At 34.1% G+C, this 12,605-nt stretch overlaps 1 protein-coding gene across 4 annotated transcripts in view; it reads right to left on the bottom strand.

Annotated features, from left to right (window-relative positions):
• The window catches only part of Znf280d (zinc finger protein 280D), an 86,568-nt gene that overhangs the window by 32,939 nt on the left and 41,024 nt on the right, over positions 1-12,605 (bottom strand). For all 4 annotated transcript variants that reach the window (XM_031345618.1, XM_031345619.1, XM_031345620.1 and 1 more), the window contains exons 10-15: positions 11,514-11,737; positions 8,447-8,604; positions 7,953-8,053; positions 6,710-6,856; positions 2,037-2,171; positions 21-328 (exon numbers count right to left, since the gene is read on the bottom strand). In XM_031345618.1, the coding sequence (XP_031201478.1) occupies positions 21-328; positions 2,037-2,171; positions 6,710-6,856; positions 7,953-8,053; positions 8,447-8,604; positions 11,514-11,737 (1,073 nt within the window). The remainder of the gene's footprint in view (positions 1-20; positions 329-2,036; positions 2,172-6,709; positions 6,857-7,952; positions 8,054-8,446; positions 8,605-11,513; positions 11,738-12,605) is intronic.

Below are 12,605 nucleotides of genomic sequence, written 5' to 3'. Positions count from 1 at the left end.
TATCAGAGGTAAGGCATTACCTTAAGTTCCTTAGTGCTGTGTTTACTTTACTTTTTTGATTACTATTAGACAATGTGCTTTGTTTCTTCGGCATGTTGGAGACTTTTGACTTGTTTTTAGATTTACTTCCATTAGACTTGATCTCATTAGCTTTGCTGGGATCAGATATGGTTGTATTTGGTGTACTTGTATTCAACTTCACAAGATTTTTAGCAGTTACATTTTCAGTCTCTGGAGGCGAGAGCTGGAGGGTAGATGTGCTGGCACTGATAGAAGGAGTAACTGAAGATCCTGATTGAAGAGGTCCGACTGAGGCTCGAATGGTAACCTTTAAAAAGGAAGAAAATTTTTTCCTTAAAAAAATTAATCACTATATAAAATAAGCTGAATATTAAGTGTTTTTTAGAAGCACAGATAAAGTAACTGGGTGTAGCCATCTATTTGCTTTAAATGTTCAACCAATTAAATGAATTAGCTCATTTAAAATATTAATTGATATCATAATCAGTTGTATGTTAACATTGTTATTAATAAGATTAATAGAAATTATATGAATATAAGATCACATTTCAGTTATATTTATGCTGTGATATGACTAAAAGTTATTCCCATAGAGCCTAAATCATAAGTAATAAAGACTAAAAAGAATAAACTAAAAAGGCCTGTTACCCTTTAAAGTTATAGTGTCAAATTATTATCTATAGCAAGAGTGACTTGTTCTTTCTGGAGCATACTGCCTAGGATTTATGCAAGTGGTTGTATCAATTCACTATACTATAAGAAGAACATAACATTTAAAAGTCCTTAAAAGAACTAGTAAGGTTTATTATTTACTGCTCAGAAACATAAAATATCCTGTTATATCTGTTGGTTGACAATGAAAATGCAATTACCTCCCAACATTTTCATTAATATCTGACTCTATCCTCTCACATCTGAGGAATAGCCAGTGATGAAGTCCTGCTAACTCATATGTTTGTGTAATGTGCAAAAACACTTGACCAAGAATCAAAAGAATCCAGAGGTTTAATCTGCCTTCCTAGCTACAACAGTAACTGAATCTTAAGCCTCTTCAAATTGATTACACAGGGTAATATGGACTCTAGTACGTTTATTGCTGTATGAATTAAGTAAGACTATATGAAAAAGTACACTTAGAATTATGCTATTCTAAGGTGCTAGAAAAGCATTTAGTATCATTAATATTATTACTACTACCATAGGAAGAGATGAGAGAGGACTACACTGCTTACATTAGGATTCTGCATGTGTAGTCCCAGCAAGAAATGAATGCATTGCAGGGAGGGATGCTGGCTAGCTCCTCTTGCTCTAAGTCTTCAGAGCATGGCTTTATATTATTTAGTCAATTCAAATAAAAGACATACCCACATTCAAAGGTAAGTACCCAAAGGCAAATATAAATGTTTTGGGGATTGTTTCACTTTGGATTATCCATGCCTCTGTTTTCCCTCCACTGGAGCAAATATTCAAGAGCTGACTGTATATAAGGAAGTCAGAGAAAACAGACTTACATAAGGCAAAAAGGGAACAGTAAATTATAATCATCACTTTACAGTCAGACAAGTGTTTGCTCACAATGCTGTCCAGAAGCAAAATTTGCTTTGTTGAGAGTAGACTCAGCAATAACAACTTCAAGAAACATCTGGGAACCTGTAGCGTTAGGCATTCTAAAAAAGCTAGAGGTACAGAGATAAATGAAAGAATAATTCCTGATATCAAAGAGCTTAGCATACAGCTATTAAAACTAATACATATACTAACTAGCAAAGTTCAAATAGCCATAGAGTATTGAAATAACCCACTGACCAATGGAATTAAAACTTTAATTGCACTTTTTATGAAGGAATACATCCAACACTGAACTCAAAACATGCTTTTCTTTCTCAAAAAGCAGTAAAATCTAAAATTAGCCTTAATGAAAATAAGAAGTCATTTTCTAAGATATTTTGTTCCACAGAAGGAACTAGGCAGGAGTTAGTTCTACAAATGACAGAATACCATGAACTTGAACGTACTTTTGTTCCAGGGGGAAGTCCTTCTAGTTGCTTGGGTTTTACAAATGTTCGGTGATGTTGAGTCTTGTGATCCATTTTTTCCTTGCATGTCAAAAACTGTAGTCTGCATTTAGTGCAACGATGTATTCCCTTTTTCTATTAGAAAAAAAAAAGGAAAATAATTTCTATAGCCATAAATCCTAAGTTCTGAATTTAGTTTTAATGATTCTTTAGTATAAAAAAAACAAAACCAAGAAAACAAGATCAAAGAATTATCTCATTTTTAAAACATTTATTAGTATTGGATCTCAAGATTATCTGCTATGAGGTAATGAGGGTTGAAGAAATAGTCAGTGGTTAAGAGTATAGCTACTCTTCCAAAGGACCTGGGTTTGATTGCTAGCACCCAAATGGTGGCTAACAACTGTCTGTAACTCCAGTTCTAGGGGAGCCTCTCTGGCCTCTGCAGGCAGTACACGCATGTGGTGCACAGGCATACATGAAAGCAAAACAACCATAACTCTTTAAAACAAACTAAATTATGAAAATTGTATAAACAGGTTCTAATGAGAATCCTAGCCAGCAAAGTGGGACACACCTTTAATCCCAGTACTCAGGAGGCAGAGGCAGGTGGACCTCTGTGAGTTTGAGGCTAGTCTGGAGTATAGAATGAGTTCCAGGATAGCTAGAGCTATATAGTGAGACACTGTCTCAAAAAACCAAGACAGAACTCTTGTCTCTCTTGTTTCTCTCTTACCCTCTTGCTCCCCGCCACCCCACATGGCCATGGCTGGCCTCTACTTCTCTATACTTCTTCCCCTCTCTGCCTTTCTATAATAAACACCTTAAAACAGTGTGTGTGTGTGTGGGGGGGGGGAAACCAAGACAGATAAAATCGTTATAGTAATTATGATGTGAAATGTTTTTAGTTATAAGCCAAGTGATTAAAGACCTGGTACTATTACATTAGTTACACAATTTTTTTTATGTAGAAAATAATGTTATTTGTGGGTTGGAGAGATGTCTCAGCAGTTATAGGGTCATACTGCTTTTCCAGAGGACTCAAGTTCAATTCCCATCATATATATATAACCTCAGACATACATATAAATTTTTTAAATATTATTTTAAAATTTTTGCTATTTTCCATCGGTCAATAAGTGGAGAAAATGACCTCTTTAAAACAAAATAAAATTTACCTGGACAATTAAAAAAAAACAGTGTTATTCAATAAACTTCTTGTAATTGGAAAATATTCTGTGGCTGTGCTATCTGTCCAACATGGTTGCCATTAGTCACCCATGATTACTGAGTATAAGCAGTGGTAAAGGGACTGGGGAAAATATTGTGATCTTTTATTACACACTATATAACTGTCCCAAGTTATTACAGTGTATGCCTCAATATTATATGTCAACATATTATTTTAAAAGAGGGGACATAGCAGTTTAAAGCACTGGGTTCTCTTCCAGGGGACCCAAGTTCAATTTCCAGCATTCAAATGGTGGTACACAACCATCTATAACTGCAGTTCCAGGGGACCAAACAGAAGTATTTTTGTGTCCACCACAGGTACCAAGCATACACATGATGTACAGACTTACATACACGCAAACATCCACACAGAGTTTTTAAAAGTTTTAATTTTTAAAAAAATATTGTAAAGAATAGGCAACTGTTACAATGCTCAAAGCAGTATAGACTAAGATCTTAAAGCTCTAGCTTCATCTTAAGGTTAGTTTATAAGCGTGGTACATTAGACTGTCTTTACAAATGCAAACAATACAAATCCATTTATTGTGTACTCAAAAAGAATAAATTAAAACAGAAAATGCGATTAAAAACCAGAAACTAAACAGGCTAGTAAGACTGTTCACATGAGTTTATTGACCAGAAATGTTTTTCTCTATAACTAACATCTCAGTCAGTAACTTTAGATACCATATACTCATGTATTAATATTATCCCTTGTGGTTTACATGAGCAGGCATGCAGTCTCTTTCAAGTCTGTCTGTCTTTCTCTGTCACTTTCTCTCTCTATACCTCCTATTGTGGATCAAAATTTGAGCGCTGGTATTCCAGCCAACAAACCTGCTGCTTGCTTCCTATGCTATTCCTCCATCATGGACTCAACCCTCTGAAACTGTAAGTCCAATTAAACACTTTGGAAGTTGCTTTGGTCATTGTGTTTTATCAAAGCAATGAGAACCCTTGATATCTAATATACTTTTCAAATTGGCAGGAATAAAAATGAACGTTAGATTTTATGTCTACTTCCCTGCTTCCACCCTCTCATTGGTCTTTTCTTTAGTTTAGAATATGAAAAATTCTTGTAACCATTTAGGACAAAAATGGTTATGCCCTCACACCTCACATATAATATATTAATAAAACCTCTCGTTTGTATCTCCAGGAATCATTACCACACTGGTCCTCACTGTGATAAATTTTGAAATTTTCTTCCACTTATGTCCTTGGATGCCTTGAAATTTTCTTCCCGCTGAATGAAGTGCTGAAGACCAATCTAGGCTACATGACAAACTCTTTCAAAAAACAACAGTTATATAAGCTGCGTTGTTGGTTCTAAACTCAGCTGTCATGGAGGCTAGAGAGATGGTACGGTGGATGAGAACCAGCAACTATATAACATGATGCACATACCTACAGTCCCAGCTGAGTGAGGCAGAGATAGGAGAACCCCCTGAGCTTGCTAACTTCCAGTCTAGCTAAGAAAGCCTCAGTTCTAGGGAAATACTCACCTCAAAGAAATAAATAGGTAGACTGACAGAGAAGAACACACAATGCCCTTTTCTTGCCTCTGTGCAAACATATACCACACACACACACACACACACACACACACACACACAAATATATAAATATTAATATTACTTGATATAATGCAATCTTCTCAAGAAAAAAAATAATATCTAAGGTCCTCAAAAGTATTAAAGGCACAGAATTAACTGTTCTTAGAATCTAACAGTATATGAGTAATATAAATTCAGTTTCAAGTTTATCATCTTCTTACTTATGATTTCCAGTTTTTCATAAACACTCAAGTTATAGGTACACTGAAGGATTCTTTATTCTTCTGATTAACAGCTTGTCTCCTATTGGTTGCTGTCTATCCCACAAACAAACAACAATGCTGAAACGTGGGCAAGTTAAGACAACTCTAGTTGTGAAGAGTTAATGAATTAGACAGCTTATATGCAGGGTTAATATAATATACCTTGATTATCTTTCATTCTTATATCTGTATCTCACTCCAGAAGTAGGTGATATATTTGAGCAAAGATTCAAAGCCTCGTAATAAAATAAGACATTTTATTATATATACTCTTTTGAATTTTAATTTTTTTTAAACTTAAAACCCAAAGATGAAAGAGTATGGATAGTATTTCCTGAATTCTGTTTATAAAGATTCAATAATAGGTATTACTCAAATAAAGGGTCTGGTGGCCAGGTAAATTAGAAAAGGATGTATACTATGTTTTTGCTAAGTTCTGAGAAATTCTACATTAATATATAAAACTCTTTAATTTTGTAAACTTGGTATTTATCAAATATACCAGTAACGAATTTGGAGGAAAAAAATCATATGAAAAACCAATGGAACAATGTTTAAGGAGATTCCAGAATAGAAGATCTTGCTGGAATTTTTCAAAGATCTGTAGAATCACACTCAACAATATTGCTGACCCAAAATTTATTGGAAAATTCTACTTTCCTGTTCTCTACCAATTAAAAACACAAGTTAGCCAGGAGGTGATGGTACACATCTTTAATCCCACCACTTGGGAAGCAGAGGAAGGTTTATCTCTGAGTTCAACGCCAGCCTGATCTATAGAGCAAGTCCTAGGACAGCCAGGGCTACACAGAGAAACCCTGTCTCGAAAAATCAAAAACTGAACCAAACCAAAACCCCTATAAGTTAATTTCCTGATTAACTGAACCTGACAGACAAGTATGTTACAATAGGACATACCTGGTGTGCAGACATGATAACATACATATGCACTAAGCTTTTCAGTGAGCTAGCAAAACCTGACACCACCATCAGATCCAGTGCAGACATGGATGGCATTCTGATTCCAACAAAAGCACTGCTACTAAAAGACAGGTATCAATGCTGCAGCAACATTTTCAGCTCAAAGAGTGGTTTAATTGCTCCAAGAAAAGATCCAATAAGCATCACATCAGAAATGCAAGGAAGATTCACCAACTAATAACAAGTGCCAGAAATTAAATAGCTAAGCTAGCAAACATCATACAGGAAACAAGCTATGGCCTGCTGTATTAACTGAACACTTGTTTCCTTCATCATGTTTTATACATGGGTCTATGTCAATAATGACATGCCTTATCATAATGCCAGTTTTAACCTCCTCGAGAGAGTATTTCAAAATCATTCCCTTATCTACCAAGACCCTAAAGTGTTCAATCTTTCCCAAATTTTATTAGCCACTGTTCTGTCTCAATCCTATGATTCCTATTTCTTGCCGTTTTTAAGTCCTGTCAACTGTTTATAGACAAAGTATCAATAGAAAAGAAGTAAGGGAAGAAGTGAAAGTTTCACAAGTGATTCAGTACATGCTTCATACGTGGATCAAATCCATTTCCTTTGAAAACCAAACAATATTCTGAGTGATAATCAGGTAACATGAAAAAATGAGAATTATTAATCTCACCTGATGCTTCATGTAATGATGCATATAGGGTGTGGCGATTTTAATAACTTTGAGGCAGAACGGACATAGCAAATTCTTAGTGTTTTCATGTGATGTTCTAAAATGAGACTCTACCTCAGAAAATAATGATGATCTGTAATTGCAAACCTAGAAATAAAAAGGTTATGTTTAAATGGAAATTTTATAACTGATTTGCAACTACAAATATACTTTCAATCCAGCTCTGATGCCTATTCATGTAAGAAGTTAGACACCAAAAAGCAGAAAAAGGCGATCTTTCAAAGCTAAAGACTGCTTGCCAAAATAAAACAGGTACCTTTATTTTTATCACATTACTTATCATCCCATCCTGTCTTGATTTGAAACTTTAAACCTTCTGTCCTATAAAATATTTTATTTCTATGTAAAGCAACATTGTCCCTCAGATTATATATATTGACTCTAAACTATTACAGTAGCAATTCATCTTTCTCTTGCTTTTCTACTCCTTCAAATTTTGAAGAAATACTTGTCCCAAAGCACTTGATAGGGCTCTACATAACTAAGCATTTGTTCCTGGGTCATAAGGCTATAGTATTCTGTCTAGGGTAAAGTAAATCTACTCTATTTTTTGGTCAGGGATCTTCTCTTTCTAGTGTTTGAGAACAAACAACAGCTTTTGAGCCAAATCTAGCTCACTGTCTTCCCCTCGTATAATGTATGAGTTGTGCTAAGAGACTTTTCACTAGTAAATTAAATAGGAGGAACTTTGATTTTAGTTACCATTTTTTCCCTAAATGGCAGAAAACAAAACAAACACCACCAATATATTTCACTATATATAAAAATTATATAAAATTCAAAATTTGAGAGCCATAAAGCTTTATTTGAACACAGATATACCCATTAGTCCCTTACTGTCATTGCTGACTTGCCACAAAGGGAGAGCTGACTAGCTGTGATAGAGAATGTTAACACCTCTAAAACTAAATGCTTACCATTTGGTCCTTTAATCAGGTAGTGGTGGCGCATGTATTTAATCCCAGCACTTGGGAGGCAGAGGTAGGTGGATTTCTGGGTTCAAGGCCAACCTGGTCTACAGAGGGAGTTCCAGGACAGAGAAACCCTGTCTTGAACCCCGCCCCGCAAAAAAAAAAAAAAAAAAATTTGGTCCTTTAACTAAAGAAACTGCTACCAACTTATCTAATACCTACAATTCTTAACACCAAACAACAACAAGCAGTTAACATAAAACATGATGTACCTGGCATATGTACGGCATTTCGCCTGGTTTGTGATTATCCTTCATATGTTGTAAAAGAATCTGTTCAGTTTCAAATGATAGCTCACAGATTTTACAAATGGCTACAGATGAAAGGAAGAAAGTTATTACAACATTTTGATATATAAACAATAAAAGCTCATTTTGGATAACAATGTCAACAATTGTATCAGCAGAAGTGGCAGTATTAGAGGTGCTGAGCAGCCATCCATATACATAACTCAGTGCAATTCCTCTTTTAGCACTACCCCAAAGACATGTCTGTTATCCTAGTGTCTCAGTACCAAATAACCTGCCTGAACTCATATAGCTACTACACCAAGACACACATCTGGGATTTGAACTGAAGCTTAGAATAAGTTAGCTTTTGCAATTTTGCCCCCAAAATTCAATGTCTATTTCTTGTTCTTATTTCTGTAACAGTTTTGTCAAGATTTGCTGAGCTTCAGTGGACCCTGAAATGCAGTGTAACTCACTAGAGAATTCATGAGGCGTGTGGGTGCTCTCAATGTGGCACTGCAGCTGGAAGGGCGTGGGGAACTGCCGGTAGCAGTGTTGGCAAGTGGTGTGCTTCTCCCAGCTCTCGCTGCTCTGCTTCTCAAGCTCCAAATGGTGCTTCATGTGGTTCATAAACCTGCAAATGGCAACAGGCGGAAAGATTCAAATTAAAAACTCAAAGAAGATCCCACCAATATCTGAACCCACTATTAAAAAAAAAAGTGAATTATTTCTCAAAACCTAGAGTCCTTCTCTAAGAAACTGCACATCCTAAATAATGATCCCAAATGGCTAAGTAGATAACTTTTTATCATCTTTGTTTCAAATGTCACTACTTTCAGATGACTGTTTTTAGATAAAATAAGTCTCCTTTGCTATGTGAAGTACTATTTACCATTTTAAAATTCAATACTGAAAGAAAGAGAATCCTATCAGCAAAAGTAGCTAGAGTCATGGAGAAATTCTTTAAGACCCTAAAGATAAACAATAAATTCTAGCTAGTAGTATTTTTACTTGTATCCTTATTTTGAAGTGCATATAGTAAGTTTTAATGGCTACAAGTACAAGAACTTTCCATTTATTTAGTGATACTGTTTATTGTTAGCATAAACTGTTCATTTTGTCTTGCAGACTGTGCCCTTTGTAAGGCAATATACATTTTTCAGTTTTACACTCTGCTATTTCAGCATCTCTACAAGGTTACTTATGAACAGAACTGTGACCCTCAGTAAAAGTGTGGTTGGTATAAATGGGGATAGCTATTTTAAAAAGCTTATTGAAGCTTTTGGCTGAAATTTATTAATAAAATCATTCAGTTGGAGGCTTCAAAGGAAATAAGTATGAAACTATATGAAAATGTTATCAACTGAGAGAACAGACATCATGAAAGCTGTGACATCTATCTCTTTTTCCTATCTCTAAAGAACAATATCTCCTCAAAGCAAATTGTAATACACTTTGAAGTGTCTTTATTTCCCCTTTGGTTTTAACATGAGCTCTACAAAAAAACTTAAAGAAAACCGTAGTCTTGGTTAAATATTTGCATGTAAGCAAAAGAGCATGAGCCAGTAAATTTTGAGCTCACCCCTTAAAGCACTAAAGTATATTTATATAAAGCAATGTATTAACTACCTGGTTGATTTCTCTAAATGTTTATAAAAGTTATATAACTGGAATGCATAGTTCTCAAGATAATATATGGGAACTTCTTACAATGATCTGTTTTTATTGATACCCAATAGGGGAGAAAACAGTAATGAAAAATCTGTATGAGAAGTCAAATAGAAATCTTGATATGTTTTGTACCATTATACACATTATTATATAAATTATAAACAACTGCAAGGCCAGGAATGGTTGCATACACCTGTCCTGGCACTTTGGAGTCAAGGAAGGTAGATCTCTGGGTTTTGTTTGGGCCTGCCAAGTCTATATAGTGAGATCTTATCTCAAAAACTAAAGCAAAATAAACAACAAAAAAATTGCCTTCCCAAATTTTACTGACAAAATACTCTATCTTTAACTCCTTTGTCATGAGGTATTTACCATTAAGGGTACATTTCCCAAGTAATAGCTTTCAATGTTCAGTTTCTATATGTTATCAAAGGTAATATGCTTAAATTTTCTAAATACTCTAATAATAGAAACAAATGGAACTAATGTCCTAGAAAAAGTTATTTTTCATGTTGAATATTAAATGGGCTAATCTCAAAAGTAAAAGACAAACGATACTTTTGCTAAAATAAATTGCAGTATATATGTTTAACAAGGAAGTTAACAAAGACCGTGAAACCTACTTGTACACATTTAACCTTTCTCCTGACTGAATCTTACAGTAATAGCAATATGGGACTAGGCGGTGGAGGTGTACTTCAATGCTGCTTCAGTATTACATAAAAAAAAAAAAAATACTGGGTGCATTAGTTCTTGAAGGAGTGGAGGAGTATAAGAGCTCTGGAATGTACAAAGAAGCCTGTGAACATCACTGTGGCAGCAAGCCACACAAGTCACAGTGAATGAACTCAGGGGCACAAGAGGATAACTGCTGGTGTATAAAATGCTAATTTGCAAAGGATTTTAGTAATTGTAAAAGATATGCATGTGTATTTGTAGACAATATCTTCTTTTAATTTGTCTTTTTGGAGATCAAGTTTTGTATATTTTAATTATATTCTCACTCTCTCCCCAAACTTGATCCACATCCATTCTAAAATAAGTATACTCATGCATGTAACCTATTTTGAAATATACATTTAAAAAAATCAGTTTTTATCAACAGCTTAATTAATTTTTATAAAACTCAGATTGTTTAAACAACGAAACAAGTAAAGAGGTGTGCGGAGAAGTAAAGGGACAAGGGTACAAGGTCAAACTTTTAATTTTGTGATGAATGTTTGAAAGTTTTTAATGAAGGGTAGAAAAGTCTTGTCTAATAAAATATAAATTTTAGACTACATAATAAATGAAAACCATCATCTGGTAGTCTTACAGGTGATATTTTTATAACATATGCTACTAGAAGATTACAAAGTATAAATTTCTAAAATTTAAAACATTTATATAGACAATTTTTAAAATTTTGAGAATGAAATATCTAATTTTAATTTAAAATTAAAACACATCTCCTGGAATTAATTCATCACTGATAAAGAATATATTTTACATAAAATACAAACATGATAAATATAACGCAGATCTGATCATCAAATAGTATTAATAAGGAAGAGGTCTATCTGCCAACTTCTGGAGAAGTTCTTTTTATATTGGGAAGAAATCACTATATTAAGAGATATATGAAAATAAAAAATACACAATTAAATTCCCAGATCACTACCAAAAGATAAAATAAGTTCGTTTTGTTCCAAATTAATCTGTCCTTTCTTAAGTCATACAAAAGAAAGACAAAGCAACAGACTTAAGAGGAGAATGAAAATACAGCAATACTGAAATTGTTCATCTAGAATGACAAGAGTGTATGATACAGGCACAATGGTTACATCTCTGGTATTCCCACTTTCATTGAAATAAAAATACATATTTATATACCTAATATTATTTTTGAGAACTTTTAAGCAACTGAAGCACTTAAAGGTTGTATGAGTCTTCTGTTCTTCCAGGACGTCTCCTTCATGTTTTCCATAATAAAAGTCATTAACTAACATTATCAATTTTCCTTTCTCTGAGTCAAGAGTCTTAGCTTCATTTGCTGAATTTAAATTGTCAGTTTTAGTCAATCCCAAAAAGTTATTTATCATGTCTGGACAGCAATACTAGAAGAGAATGAAAAAAAAAAGATGGCTTATTTATTACAAAATAACAGCAAAAACAATTATATGTTTTCAACTACAGCCAAACCATGTATAACTATGCTTGATAAAATATCTGGGAGAACAGTGAAAGCCTATGGTGGATATTCTAAAAAGTTTAGAAAAGTAGACATTTTTTTATAAAGTAGATTATTTGTTTGTTTAGTGTATGTGTTATGTATGGGTGTGAATGCCATAGTGCACTTGTGGAGGTCAGAGGACAACCTGCGAACGTCGGCTCTTTCCTTCCACCACGTGGGTTCCAGGGATTGAACTCAAGTCGTCAGGTTTGGCGGCAAGCACCTTTAACAGCTGAGCCATCTCGCCAGCCCATAAACATTATCTTAACAAAACAAAAATTTAAAAAGAGATGAAAAAAGCCTTAAGACTAAGATTTGGCTATTTAAACTTTTCCCATGCAATTTACCTGCTTAGATACATGTTTAATAGTCATTTGTTTCTTAACCAAAATCACTCATTTCATTACCATGTCAACATTACAGGAGGAAGGTGAATGATACATGCTTTGATGTATCAGGTTATATGAAAACTTCCTAAGTTGGTTAAAACTAGTCTTTCTCAAAGCTAAACTGCCATACCCTAGATTCACAGAACTAAAAAATGTTTGGGGCATGGAGACAAATACAGCTAGTATATCATGGAGTCCTGAATGCTAAAAGTATTTGAAGAAGACAATTCTCAGTAATGAAAGTAAAGTCACAAAAGCTGGTTATGATATGAAACTTTCCATATGAGCTTTCTAAAAATCAAGACATAGCTAATTTTAGTTATTATACATAATGTTTAGTTGTAGGATTTTTTTTTTTTTTTT

This window comes from Mastomys coucha, unplaced genomic scaffold, assembly GCF_008632895.1.
Source record: "Mastomys coucha isolate ucsf_1 unplaced genomic scaffold, UCSF_Mcou_1 pScaffold23, whole genome shotgun sequence".
Taxonomy (NCBI): Eukaryota; Metazoa; Chordata; class Mammalia; order Rodentia; family Muridae; genus Mastomys; species Mastomys coucha.
This window is presented reverse-complemented; position numbering and strand designations above follow the sequence as displayed.